Raw genomic sequence first — 15,436 nt, forward strand, 5'->3', positions numbered from 1 at the left:
GGACATATAAACTACAAATAGCACTGCATGCTAGATAAATCCACAAATCTTGTAATTCAAAATAAACATTAATTTGATTAGACCCACCACATAAAAATGCATATTGTTGCCATGGTCCTAGAGACAACATGGTTGTAGAACATGGTGGTGTTTTTTAGTGAACAAACACATTTGCTTTATGGGTCTTAGGGGGTCTTTAAATATCATAATTTTTATACATTCGTCCAGTAATCTCTGAAGGAAAATATTGTTGAATACATGTTTTTAATCAACACAGGTTGCTATACCCCTGAAATAAAACAGACTATGCAATATAATATTACCAAAGCTGGAAGTTTAGGGTGCCAACAACCTAGTGGGCAGCTACGGTATTTGGTAAAGGTACCGCTCTGGAGAAAGGAGTCACTACCAGAGTAATAAAACCACAAGGAATCAGGTGTAAAACAACTAATATTTGTTGGGGTAAAACACAGGGTTTTTATGTACAAAAGACAAGTGGATTGTGGGTAAATAGACAAGACGCAAATCTGTTTCAAAGTTGTCCACCGATTTAAAAAAGGTGGGACATGGGGGACTGAGCAGGGAGGCGTCTATTGCTCTGATGAGGTGACAAGCAGGTGGTTACCTAGGCACCAAGGTGCTCATGGGAGTATGGGTAACGGTGACTTTGTGTGGGGCATAACAATAATAAACTTTCTGATTACATGGTAACTTACACATAAAAACAAATTAACAAACGGAACAAAACTGTGAAAATATAACATAGGATTCCTGTCACAGGAAATAAGTACTCATGCAGATAAAAATCTGCATGAGTACTTATTTCAAGTATCAAATACAAATACAATAACAATTTACTTTAAATGCCCTCTAAATCATAATTAAGAATTTCCTCCACATCTTGGGTCAGAAAAAAAACAAACATTCCCTACTTCCTTTTGTTACCGGTTTTAATACAGACATAGGCTCCCTGTTATGTAGCCAAGGTGCTGTGCCTCCCGGGACCTACCAAAATAGACCATTACATAGCTAGATATTTGTTCTCCATCGGCACTAGCAAAATACACGTTTTCTTCTAATTCTGATCTTTATTTCTAAAATTCCTGTTACTTGTGTATTAGATATAATGTCTATATTATTCTCTTTTATCATATCAAGGAAGGCTTAGTTTTCCATCACATCACAGCTTATTGCAAGGTGGTTTGTAAGATGCCCTGTTTTGTGCTCCCTTGATGAAAAGATAAGACAAGATTTCAAGATCCTGGAAAGAGGATCAGATAAAACCTATAGTTTTAAACAACTGTGAAAGTTTTTTTCTTTTATCTCCAGATACACATTTGAGCTGGCAAGAAGAAACACAAAGCTGCCAGAAGTGTTTCTTGATAAGCTGCACGTCTCCATTGTAGACGTAGTCAAAGGATGTTGCAACTCTCAAAATCCCCAAGTTTGTCTGGAAAATAAGGTATAGCAGCATGCATCAACAACGGTATTACATATTTTTCTTGGTTTGTTACCACATTATTTGTTCTAAGTTTGTTGATTACAATGTATTATAAATATGATGGTGTGCTGGGAGATCCTTCTTTTCTTTATTGCCACTGAAACTCTTTAGAAGGACTGGCTCTTGGATGAGCCATCATTGCAACAAGATTAAGACTCTTCCCAGCGGGGAGTTTGAAAATCTGTGCTTGTTTGTACAATATTAGGATAAAAAGGTAAGAAGAACCATTGGAGGTACTGTCTGTTCTTTAATATTATTGACTCCTTGAAATAATTACATTGGAAGCTGTGATTATGTTATTATCCTGTGACTGAGGCAATAACAAAAAAACAATATTATTCATAAAATAGCAGATACCTAACCAACAAAATGTTTATATCGCTAAAGACCTTGATCATAAGCAGTGTCCGTAAAACTTGGTATATCATTTTCAAGCTTGCAAGGCCTAGAGTAACAATAATTAGAATACAATCAATGACTGATTCCTTTCTGTAATTTTCTTATTTAGCCTTACTATAATGATTCTGTGATTGTTGAATGAACATCCCACCTTCTCTTTATTAATGTCTATAGCGTTGTGGCGCTTTATTCAGGCAGTTATTTACTTTTCAAGCTTCCATTGCGATATTTCTGCCATTACCTGTTACTAAATAACAGTTAATCCATTTTATTCATTCCCATACTATCATCACAATTCCATTCAAATTATAATATCACACTCCTCTTCTACTGACCTCCATGTAACATAAATGCTGTAAATTGCTTGGCATGTAAAGATGCTCCAAATGCATTAACAATGAATTAGCATAAATTAAATGCTGGATACTTGGAGATTTGCCTTCTTGACTGTCTGAATCTTGACAAGTGTTGCAGATAATTTCTTTTCTTGTACTCATACCATGAACTAATTAGCAACAAATGAAAGATCTATGTTGTCTTTCAGAAACCACAACTAAATGAGGAGATTAACCAATACATCACTGAAGGTAACAAACTCTGCGCGGATTACAATACCCATCCTTTCTCAACATTCAAAGAAAGGTAACAATATACATAACTGTATATATTATGCTTATATTATTACTTAAAATGTAACCAAACATAAAGAAACATAGTCAAGTTAAACTGTTTTGCCATGTTGCATTATTTCCTTACATGAAGTGGGCTCTTTATGATCCCTGAAGTGCCCCCCCTCTACTCCAGCTCCTTATTCCTCATCTGGCTTTTCTCTCGCTTTTCTTCCCCACCTCCATCTCCTCTCTGCACCCCTCTATATCGTTAGCTACTTGGCTATAGCCAATGGAATCTTAATCACACATTAACAGAATGGAGCAGCTGACTGTAAACTGGGGCAGCCTAGCTGAGCATTTACCCGTATATATATTGTCAGCACTGTCCTACAGTGGGCAGTGCTGCTACAGTGGATCACTCTTGAATGCTTGGCACCAGGACAGCAACCCCCTTTGGTCTACTAAAAAGGCAATAATACCTACCTATGCTTCACTTACCCTTGTCTTTCATAAAAAATGAGCAGTTTATTAGCCTCTTATGTTAGATGACTGTTCCACTTATCTACTGTACTACCCTTACAGAGAAGTAAAACTTGTTAACATCACATCTAAGCTTGGAGCCCCTACTTTTCAATTTTTTGCCGTCATATTGCTAGTAAAGTGACGGATAGGAACAAGATTAAGCTCAATATAAGGATCAGTTAAGGTTTTTGCAGCAGGCAAACTTGTGTGGGCAACTTGTGTGTCCCTGTGGTCCTGTAGTGTGGTTTTCAGCTGTAGTATATATCTTGTCTTGATTTTAAGAAAAGATCAGTAACTACAGATTTTATGTATCACACAAAGCTGCAGATTTTAGTAATTAACGTATGATGTTGTTACCATCATACAACAAATACCTATTGGTAGCATGTACGCAGTTAACTTCTTAAGCTTACACAAGCATTGGTAGCTAAACAACCTGACAAAGTTCATAAAGCTATTCCCTAGGTAAAGAACATACATATTTTATTTAAAATCAACAGTTAATTACAAATAATGAGACAAAGAGCACTATTGACTGTGTTACTTATCAAAGGTTAATAGAGAAGTCGAGCATAAATCAAATGGTCACCATTTTTATTAAGCGCAAAGCTGATCATGACCCTACAAGGGTTTGTTATTCTCAATCATATTTTATCACATTGGGAAATTCTGTAAAGTGTACTCAGGCCAGATTTAACCTATGGCAACCAAACATGAGTTTTCAACACAATTAACCTACCGTTGATTAGAAGGGAAAGTTGTAAACCTGTCATGATCCAATAAGGCAAGAGACTCCGTGAAGTTCTGTTAGCTCAGTTTAACTTTAATATAAGTAAGTGATTGATTACTATTATTATAATTGCTTTTAACGTGGAAAATCAGAACTAAGAACTAAGACTTTTTATTTGTGAACACAGCTCTACAGCTTGAAAACAGGATTTACATAACTGTATGGTTAGTGTAGCGGTTAATCAAAAAAGAAAAAACGACTTCATCATAATCAATGATAATTTTTATTCTTTATTTTAACAAACAAATTTAATGGCTTATTAGTGCTTCTGAAGCTTGTGTAAACCATATCTAATATGTAATGGTTTGTCTGTTGTCACAGGCTAGTAACAGCTCTCCGCAAGAGAGTGCCCAAACTAAACCCGACCAAATTGGACGAGCTGGTCGAACAAACAGCAAATCTAGCGTCAACCTGCTGCATAATAAATGCTCCTCCAGTTTACTGCAAAGAGAAAGTAAGTGGCATGAGTGTATCATGGATATTTAAGGACAAAGGTATTGGGACACCTGACTATTACACCAACAAGGACTTTGATGACATTGCATTATAAATTCATAGATATGTATGTGAAGTTGCTTCACCTTTGCAGCTTCCACTCTTCTGGGAAGGCTTTACACAAGATTTTTGGGTGTTCTCCATTCCAGTTCATCCCAAAGGTGTTAGATGGGGTTGAGGTCTGGGCTCTTTTCAGGCCAGTCTTATCCCACCATGTCTTTATGGACCTTGGTTTGTGCCGTCGGGGCACAGTCATGCTGGAATAGAAAAAGGCCCTCCACAAACCATTAAAGTTGGAAGCATATCATTGTTAAATGTGTTAGTATGCTGAAGGGGACATAGCAATACATTTTGGACAATGCTATGCAACTACATATTGTCGTCTATGTATTTAGACTGTTGTAAAAGTCCCTGTTGGTGTAATGGTCAGGTATCCCAATACAAAGTCCATGCCATTGGCATCTTAATTTAGTTTCAATGTGCAATTGGTTTACATTTTAGGTATTTCAACTAAAAGTTTTCTTCTGATCCATATTTGAATCTTCTGGTCAAGAGCAGACTTTTACTCTTTAGTTAAATTTTTCTAATGATCTCTGCCCCCATAACATTTCCTACTAAAAGAATGCTTATTAAGTCTCAATTAATTGTAAATTGCAAAATTAAAAAATAATTACCAATGTTAAAGTAACCACATATAAAACCAATTTAAAATACTCCAACTGCCCTTCTAAAGAATTAATGCTGTTATATTATCTATAAACTTTTTATTACGCTCAGAGCTTAATATGGAATATAATTAAATAATAATAATAACAATATATTAATGCTTATACACAGCAGAAGCTACATCCACAAAAAGGTCAGTGTGATTTAAAAACATTATTTTTTAATTAATGTTTTAGTCATGAAACACAAAATGCAAGGACCTCAATAAAAGATTGTATTTTTCTGTAATAATCTTTGGAAAGAGGCATGCAGGGAACCAGCTGAACCCATTTTAGACTTATTAGAACACTTATTGGAAATATAAATGTTTATTAACTTTCATATGACATGTACTTTACACAAGAACACTTAATCTTCCAAACAATCCATCGTGGTCTATGTCAGCTGTGATGCTTTAGGATAATTGCAACCCTAGACTGCTTATGCCCATAGTGCCAGGCCCAACAACCACCCAATACCAAAATTACCCCCAAATAAAGACACAGGACAACACTAGTGGGGTAGGGCTTTTTGGCCACAGCTTCATTAAACATTATATAAACATTCCCCGGCCAGCGGTACAACACATAACCACATCCTGTAAACAACCTGCTAACTGTTAAGCACTAAGCCCAACAGACAGATAATTACCACAACAAGCCAAGAGTCCTAGCCCTGTGGGTGCCATAAGCCACCCATGGGACACACATCGCCCAAGCCCATGATGGACAAACATTCCATGCTTATTTGTAATTCCCGCTGTCCAGGGAACCAAACAAGACTAGGTTGAAAAAAGATAACAAACTTATCACAACTATGAACAGACCACGTGTAGCGTAAAACAGTAAATAGGGCAGGTGGGAGACAAACGTCTGCAAGCTTGCTTGAAACAAAAGGAAAAAGGTAAAATTCACCTCTTGCCCTTAATATAACAATGTTGCAACTACCCACCAATGACAGGGGACCCTGAGTCCAGCCCTGTGCATGACCCTCTTTCCTATTGGTCCAGGGAGACCCTTCCATTTTACCCCAATATTTCACCTGAGGTTGGTGGGTAAGCCATAGAGGCCTTGCAGATCTTGCCCAGCACTATCCCCTTGTCTCTTGCTTTAGCAATGAACTAGTACGCAGTACTCTATATATATGTGACAACAAGGCATGCAAAAACGGAGAGTCTTAGCTGCTAGTACAGTACACAAGGCTTTGTGAAGGGATTTTGTTTTTATTTAAACATAAATGAGAGAAAATAGAGTGAATTGTAGGGAATAGGGCCGCAAATTGGAGTTTAACAGTGTACGTTTAGCATTGCATACAAAATTAACAATATCAGAATTGCAAATGAAAATATAGCTCAAACAATATTTTATCTCTCTCTTTTGAAAAATCCCTAAATTCCTGCCTTATATGTAAATTGACCGTGACAGCTGAGAATAATTAATTTAAATGTGCAATAAATCAGCAGAATGAAAGTAAAACTTTGTTTTGTTGAGCTGAGCAGTTTTCACGGTGCTGCTCACATTATCATTTTCAAGTTTTTTTTTTATGTTCTGTATAACTGCTCCTAGAACCGCAGGGCACTATTTGAAATGTGTTTGTAACAATCCTTTCTTTTAAGTGTTTGGACCACTTTGAAAGGATTTATTGACCACAGGTCTGGACTGACCATCAGGCAAACAGGGCAAACGCCGAGAGGCTGGGGCCCAATGGTACAACCTTATTGCCACTTGAACAAGTGTAGCATGTTCATCAGCCACTAGCCTTAAATTACCATGAGTGATTTTATTCCCCAGTCCATTGCTGACCATACTCTGTTATATTTGAACAGTAACATTCCACTGGTAACATTATAGTGGTAATTTGGAAGGGTTTTTCTTCATAAGAGTCTCCAGGAAGTCCTATATTGTAATGGATTTTAAATGGCACTTTATTAACTTTTCACGAACTATACCTTACATTGTGACGGTAAAATCTAGTGAGAAGATCTTCGTTTGCCCAGTATAAAAGCATAATTAAATCAGTAAGATTTTTTTTTTAATTACATAGCCAGCTGAATTGCGATACTGATTACACATGTTACAAATTAACATTATTTTCATTTGATTTCTTTTAATTAAAAAGTGTACTGTTTCTTCACAGATAAATAAAGTCATTGGAAAAACATGCTCTCAGGAAACTTGCCTTCTGCAATAGGCATCTATCTACAGGTATCTTTCTGTTTGCTGTTTTTGAGTTTATAGTACGTTAAGCAAATTAACCATACTGAAAGTGTCATCTTATCATTCTTCCTAAAAGTTTTATCATATATCTGTACATGCACATGGTAAAAAAAAAATATGAATGTGGAAAAATTTTAGGAATTATGTTTCTAATGTTGCATTTAGGTAATTTCAGCAAGACAGTTGGAACAGCTGTTTTGTGGGCGGTGGGCCTCATGGTACAGTTGGGGGGTCCTCTGATCTCCCCAGACCAACCCCAGGGACCTATAAAATGAATAGATTATTGTAGTTCCTTTGTGACCACATTGCGCCGGTATCTACATAACAGGTGCCCACACTTCCAGTCCCACCCACTTCTGGGGCTGTCCCTGAAACCTCCCTGCAACCTCCCTGCATCTTGTCACGCCCCCAATATATGTGTCCTGATTTGCACACCTGAAATTTTGGGGTTTGCATTATTCAAACCATAATCAGATTAGCTGGATACACTCACTGTGATGTGGGTCAGCCATCTTATCTATACAACATGATGTGGGTTTGGTTACCTTTATAGTGGTCTGTAAAATATTTTGATGCAGGAAATCATTTTCATTAAATTTGCCAGTGTCATAGTTGCCAAAAGGCCAAAGGGGCCAGAAATGGCAACTTTTACCCTTACTTCCTTCATAGTCAGTTTGAGCAAAACAGACCCTCATTCACATGTTCCTGTCTAACAATGGAATGAACATGTTTAATGGGTGGGGTTTTCCAGAACCTGAACAGGGAATGGCTGACATGTATGAAACACAAGGGTGTTGGGAGGTGTACCTCAGTGTTGTTTTTGCCAGAAAAAATGGCAAGATGGAACTTATTTTCAACTTACATTTGTCTCTTGTACACAAGTTGTGGGTTGATGAAAATGTAAACTGTTTCCTTGTTTTAACGTCCATCAACATTGCCATACTTTCATAAGAAAAACAGATTTGGCGGGAATGTCACATTAATAATGTATTGTTGTTACAACTAAACAAATACTTCTTGATTTTAAAACACAACAATCTAAATGTTCACTTCACTGAATATACCCAGTGTTATACTGCAAAATTATTCCTGCCCAGGTCAAGGGTGGCCATCTTGCACACTGGGCAAATGCCCAGTGATCCACTGCTCAACTACTCCATACACTCCCGAACAGGGCCGGCCTTAGGTGTTCAGACGCCCTGTGCTGACTACTTCTCTGGCGCCCCCTCGACAAAAAAAAGGGAAAAAATCTTGTAACAAACAACTAGTTTTATTATTATATATGTGCAAGTGCAAACAAGTACAATAAAATATTAGACGCTGGTAACAATAATGCAGTCTTACCTCCTTCTGACCCTACTTTGAAAGGTCCTCTCTCTTTTACTCTTCCCCAGAGTCCCTTTGTCCCCTCACTAAGCCACACCTCTCTTCATCTTCCTCTCTGTAGTTCAGGTATTGATCAAATAAACAACACTTGTGCGTATATAGCATTGCAGGTATAGTTCAACAGAATAACACACAAACCCATTTTTGCAGGTATAGATTAACTGGGGAACTGGGGTAAACTTAGCACTGAAGGTATAGATCAACACATGGAAACAGCACTGCAGGTATAGATCAATTCAATAAGATATACAAACCCTGTATTTGCAGGTATACATAAATAATGTATGGAAACATAGCATAGCAGATATAGATCAACAGAATAAAACACAAATCGGGCTTTGCATTTATAGATCAACTGGAAATCACATGTAAACTCAGCATTAAAGGTATAGATAAAAAAAAAACAAAATTACAGGCATAGCTCACAGGTTGCACACCCCAAAGGCCAGCCCTGGTGTCCACATAAGACTTGATTACACACACAAATTACAGTCCAAAGCAATCTTTGTCCCCAAACAGCCCCGCATGAGCCATTTTTTGTCCCCAAACAGCCCAGTGTAAGACATCTTTGTCCCCAAACAGCCCAGCATAAGACAAATTTGTCCCCAAACAGCCCGCCCTCTGTGCCATCTTTGTCCCATAAACACCCTGCCTGTGCAATATTTGTCCCATAAACACCCTGCCCATGCTATCTTGGTCCCCAAAGCTCAAACACCCTGCTTGTGCCATTATTGCCTTTCCCCAAATCACTTATACATCTATGATACAGACAAAACACTTACACAGTCACTAACTCATTCACTCTGTCATTTAGACATATTCATTAATGCATTCTCACAATTCATTCTCACAATTCATTCACACGTTAATTCATTAATTCTCTAATTCCTTCACACAATTCATCCACACATTAATTCATAAATTCTCTAACTCATTCACACAATTTATCCACACATGAATTTATACTCTTACTCATTCACGCAATTCATCCACACATTAATTCATTCATTTCACTATTTATTTTAAGATTCTTACTACCCCCCTTTCTCACGATCTCTTCCCCCTTCTCACTATCTACCCCCTCTTCTACCTTCTTACTATATACTCCCTCTATCTACCGCCTCTCCTCCCTTTCTCACAATCTCTTCCCTCTCCACCCCTACTCACGTCTACCCCCTCTACTACCCTTCTCACTATCAACTCCCTCGCCTTCCTTTCTCCCTATCTACCCCCCTCTTCTTACTATCTACCCCCCCTTTGCAGTTTACTCTGGTGAAGTCCTGTGTGCCCTGTTGCGGCGTGCGCTGCTTCACCACTGATTGTCAGGATATGATGTCATATTCCAGCGCTCATTATGAAGTGTCGGACCATGACCAAGGCCTCGTGCTCCCGCCACCGCAGTCAGGGCAGTGGTAGGGAGCAGAGGAGACAAAGGGGGCAGAGCTGTTGTTGAAAACGTTCATGCGCTATCACTCGGCGCCCCTTTCTCTCCTCCTCTCCCTGCCGCCTCGGTGCGGCCCTGGGCTTGCTGATGGGACGACCGCATGGCGCCCCTGCTGCCATGGCGTCCTGTGCGGCTGCACAGCTCGCACACCCCAAGGCTGGCCCTGCTCCCGAACAAGCGCTCAAGCAACAGAGTGCTGTGGTGTGCAGCCAACAGCTGGACATGCCCAGTCGCCGGCTACATAAGAATAAAAATGTAGCATGTGACCTGTCATGTCCAGCCATCAGGCATGCTGTTGTCATTAGGTTGCCTATTCTGCCCCTATTCCTACCTAGACCTTGTGTTACAAGATTCCTGTTGATATAGAATTATTCATTCACATGTATTGGGTTTTTTTTTACTCTTTTTATGAGCCATGGAAACCCAGGGGCTTGCAAAGTCTCTGTAAGGTTCTAAGTGCTTCTGATTCATTTTCAAATGACACTATGTCACACTATGAACTTTTGTAATTATATCCCATTCACACAATTTTTTCCTGGTTCCATTTATTCCATGCCCCCATCTGTTCCACACACCTTATGGATTATGGATGTTTAAATCTATTAAGTTCACAAAGTAACAGCTCTGTATCATTATATTCGTTTTGTGTTTATTTAAGACTCCCACGCCACAGTCTTTTCATCTGAAGAAGAGACCTCAGAGGCACCAAAAGTGTCCCATTAAGTGGTGTAATAGGAAGATAGAAACATATGTTGTTACAACATATACGAACCAAGACACCTAGTCTGCCCCTTTTCTTTTGCTGTATATTATACTTAGGTTTTACTAAACTACACAATTCTTCACTGGTACAATGAATAATTCTGTTTTTAAGGGGTTTTTTGCTATATGTTTCTGTTTGGAAAAAGTAAACAGAGGTGTTTTCTACTTAATAAAGTGAGCCGCATTTAATTACTTACACCTGTTTGGCTCACAAAGCCAAGTTGTAATATACTGTGTACTGGACTAATATTAGCCGTCAACTGGAAACACATGCCTCCCCGCTCAATTCTTACTCTGTCTAAGCTGTGTGTATCCTGCCAACTGTTGCACACTAAGAGACCGGATCTGATGCACAAGCAGCAGTTAACATACATGACCACGCCATCTGGCACCAGCACTCATTGTATTTGCTTGGTTTGCCAAAAAGCCAATCTAGAACTGCAAAGAAGAGAGGTCTTCACAATCCCCCGTTTAACTCCCATGGTTTGCAGTCCCAATTCACCCTATCACTTTGAAAAAAGAAATAGTTATTTCGAAAGTGGGAACTTTAGGACAAGAAGATATGCAAGATACTAATGCTACAGGAGAGTAAGATACAGAAAATTACTTAAGAACAAGTCTTATAGATAAAGAAGCAGACGCTTTCTTCAGAAGTGAAATATTAAAAATGAATTATGGAAAAAATAATTTCTTCATACTAAAACTCAATCTTATCCACCAGGGAACTTTTGACTTAATAGTAACTGTCAATTTAATAAAATTAGCAAATGGAAGACTGAAAACCGTCAGTTTTAAAGTTTTTAGCTCTTTGCGTATACGTATAACATTGACTTCCAAACCTAATGTTTTATAGTGTAGACTATGCCCCAGATACTGTTTAAATAAAACGTCATGTCAAAATCATAGAGGCTGTTCCTTGTACCGCTCAGCATTACAAGGGTCTGCTCTGCGAGTGTGTTTAATGCAGGATGCTACCTTGGGTATATCCGGAGAATGTGTCATCGTTTATTTATAAGAACATTTACCTGACAGACTGGCACACATTATTCAAGTGCTATTCCAGACACTAGAGGGAAATATATTCTGCTGGTATTAGTATAGGCATTAGTGGTAGGAGCATAGATGTGGCACAATATTAGGGCCGGAAATGCACACAAAAGAAGGAGTTGGGACAGGAGGGGGTACATTTGTGATTTTATTTTTCTTAAACAGTTAGGGACGCATTGTACTTCCAGTGGGGCCTCACAAGTACTCAAGTATCCTCCGGGTGTGAGAGTGAGAGAGGGCATTTGAATCTACTTTTTTCCATACCGACATGCCTGGCTACCTACTGTGTAGTACTGAATTGATGATGAGTGCATGAAAGATGAAACAAAATAAAATATTCACGGTCAAGTTACTTTACAAGGAGTTAAATAAGTGGTTTTACATTGCTTTCACCACTTAGTTCCCCTTAGTTTATCAGGGCCAAACTGGCGATAATGAGGCAGCCCTGCCATTTTAAGGCCAATGGCCTTCTGAAGACTTATACAAACAAATAAAAAAATGTGTTAATTAAGAGATATAGAAATATTGAAATGAGTTCAGAAAAAAGAAGAGTGAGGAAGAGAAATATAAACTACTACATAACTCTGTGTCAGTCTCAAAAGATGGATGACCTTGATTGTGTAGGTTATTTTAATGACAATTATCACCTTACCTCAACTAGTGTCTACAAGAATACATTAGTTATATGTAAAATAGAAACTACAAATAAAATGTAAGAGTTTTAAGGATAGATACTGTTCAGCCTATAGTAGTGTTAATTAAATATGTAGTATTTTGACTTTCTAACCCAATGTTCTCCACTGTGGAACGCTTCTTCATCACGTTTATAAATAAATGATGGCATTATGAATAATGATCATGCAATGCGGTTCATTCAACCTCTTAAGGGCAAAGGCTTTTTACACTTGACAATGACAACATTTTTTCAATGTCTTTGTTCAAACTTAAGTTTACTTTTTTTTTGTGTTTTTTTTTAAGGAGTTTATTACATTCTCCACTGACAAGGGGATTTTTATTTTGTAAAATCTTACATAAGTACATTTAGTTACACAATAGGATTAAATATTTTCTAAATTAAAATACATTTATTTAACTTCTAAGTTTGGTTATCATGGTGAAGGTGAAAACATGATCTTGATGAAAAACTGTCTTTCAATCACCATGATATTTTAGCAGGGCTATAACTACCACAAGGGAGAAGGTGCAGCTGCCCAGGGCCCTAGGATCCTTTTGGGATGATTTTTAATCGCTTGCCTGACCCCTGCATGTTAGGGCATGACCAGAGACACATAAAACAGAGCAGAATTGATCACCCCACCTTTTAATGTTTTTTTTTCCTTTGGACCTGTCCTGTTTGAGGTGTGAGCTGGAAGTGCTTCCTATGCAGAGGAAAGTGTCTCAGACTCAGACGAACAAGAGAGACAGTGGACGGGGGTGATGGAATTCTGTATATGGCTATATACCCCCACAGGTTTATTTTATTACCCTCTTTTGTATGTAGACAAAGAAACATTCCATTGCTCACTTTAAAGGGTTAAATATACTACACTATTATTGTTTATGTTGTATTTGCTCCCCTGCAATATCTTTGCCTCCTGACAAGCAATGGTTTTTATGAGGATGGTTAACTTATTAGATCTAGTTGGTTGCCACCATTACCAAGTCACTACAGCAGAATCTTTTTTGATGGATTAGCAGTTTATGTACAGCTTCAATGTGTTTTATACAGTTTATTCAGTCATATGAAAGCAAATCACTGTTTAGTAAATAAACCCTAACACTAAGTAGGACAACACTGGGATATTTTAGAGCGAGCCGCTGATAGTAAGTAGTTTCTAAAACCAGAACCTGATTTTTTTTTTTAAGTAATAGTATACCTTTTAAAATGCATTTACTTCCAATAGTTCAAAACGATTAATATATTAGTATTACATAATATTACAGATGTGGTTTTCTTTGTTTTTGTGCTTGATGGTATTGTTGAAGTGTGAAGAAGTATTGTTCATAACTATTTTCCTCCTTTTAAGGCAAACACTATTCCGGTAAAGAACACTGAGAGAAGAACATTTCTAACATTTTAATTGAGGGAAGAACATTTCTAATGGAACATCTCGCTCAGACAGCACAGAGAGGTTTTTATAATGAAGATGAAATAAAACATTCTAACTGGATTCTTATTTTCCAAACTATCTGCCTTTATGAACACAGCAGAAGCTCATCGAAGCTGTTAATAGTTTTCCAATTCACATAAAAAGAAGAAAACGGAATCATATGTTAAGTGCAGCCTGCTCACTCCCAATCATCCCCGACTTGAGGGATGTTATTATCTGTAATTTCTCTATTGCTTTCTCAAAATGTAAAAGTGCAGACTTTTACCTTGCTCCTATTAAATGTATTTCATTTCCTGACCAGTAATTAGACCTAGCCTTTTGTATTTTTGTTTTGTAGTTTTCAAAGCTCCTATGTTTGAGGGGTAATAAAGAAAGCCTTCTCTAAAATATCACCTCTGCCAAAAGTTAATCATCTACAAAATAAAAAAGGTCACAGGATGTGACACAACATGGCTGACAAAGTTAGTCCAAAATTGTCATGTTTTCTATAACTAGTTTTCAACTTTTTTTTATAATAATTATTGGTTTATTTTCCGTAGTAAAAAAATAACTGCAAACTGAGTAGCGTCACAAACGTTATCTCCCACTGCTTAGTGGAGAGACAACAACAAAATGTCCAATATGCCTTGTTTTTCCAAAACTAATTTTAAGATATTTAGAAAGAATTGTTATATATTTTATATCATCTGATACTTTTAAACAGATCCAGTTCAACTGAAAATATATAACATTAACCCCACAGAGAGAAATACCTAGGAGAGGTTATCATAAGCTGTTTCATTGTTATCTGCTGCCACATCCATGGTCAAGATTGCATTACGATATCTTGAGTAAGGCTGCCCAATAATACATTTCGGTTATTCTTGTCTTAATCAAAGTTTTGGCAAATGTCAAATGTCTGTTGTAGCCCATAGAATGTCAGCAGGTGGCAGGGTGCTTAAGTGTGACATTTTATTGGTTTATAATTGTGTTAAATAAAGCTATGTGATTGTTTTATTGTGTGACATGTATTTCATCAAAAGGGGAGAGGGGTTATCCTTGTTTTACAGAGAAAATTATGGTTTTCATAATATTGTGTTGTTTACAATTTAGTACTTTAATGGGACAATCATATTAATTTTGTCAAGGAAATAATTGACACACACACTATTCCTGTCACTATGGGATCCATAGCATCAGTATGCCTACTTCTAGTAATAGTAATTATGGTATAATATAGTAGGGACTTACTTTTATATTGCTTTACACTGAGACATGTACTGCAGTGACTATTGCTATAAAATGGAAAATTAACTATTTCTTCTTTTAAGAAGGCAGAACAGGGCTCTGAAATACATAAAGGCATCTAGCTAAGACAAGATGTAAAGTTTAGCCTTGGGTGACACAATACAGAATATTTTAAATCCCAGGTTTCATTTAATTATTCAGTTCTCTCTTTTGCACACAT

The 15,436-nt window shown here is 37.4% G+C and overlaps 1 protein-coding gene across 1 annotated transcript in view; it reads left to right on the forward strand.

Moving 5' to 3' along the window:
- GC (GC vitamin D binding protein) overlaps nucleotides 1-14,985 on the forward strand; it is a 44,995-nt gene extending 30,010 nt beyond the window's left edge. Inside the window, exons 9-13 of the mRNA XM_053461643.1 lie at nucleotides 1,330-1,462; nucleotides 2,445-2,542; nucleotides 4,145-4,277; nucleotides 7,160-7,227; nucleotides 13,906-14,985. Of these exons, the coding sequence (XP_053317618.1) occupies nucleotides 1,330-1,462; nucleotides 2,445-2,542; nucleotides 4,145-4,277; nucleotides 7,160-7,213 (418 nt within the window). The 3' untranslated portion in view covers nucleotides 7,214-7,227; nucleotides 13,906-14,985. The remainder of the gene's footprint in view (nucleotides 1-1,329; nucleotides 1,463-2,444; nucleotides 2,543-4,144; nucleotides 4,278-7,159; nucleotides 7,228-13,905) is intronic.
- The last annotated feature ends 451 nt before the right edge of the window (nucleotides 14,986-15,436 follow it).

Source organism: Spea bombifrons, chromosome 1 (assembly GCF_027358695.1).
Source record: "Spea bombifrons isolate aSpeBom1 chromosome 1, aSpeBom1.2.pri, whole genome shotgun sequence".
In the NCBI taxonomy this organism is placed as follows: domain Eukaryota; kingdom Metazoa; phylum Chordata; class Amphibia; order Anura; family Pelobatidae; genus Spea; species Spea bombifrons.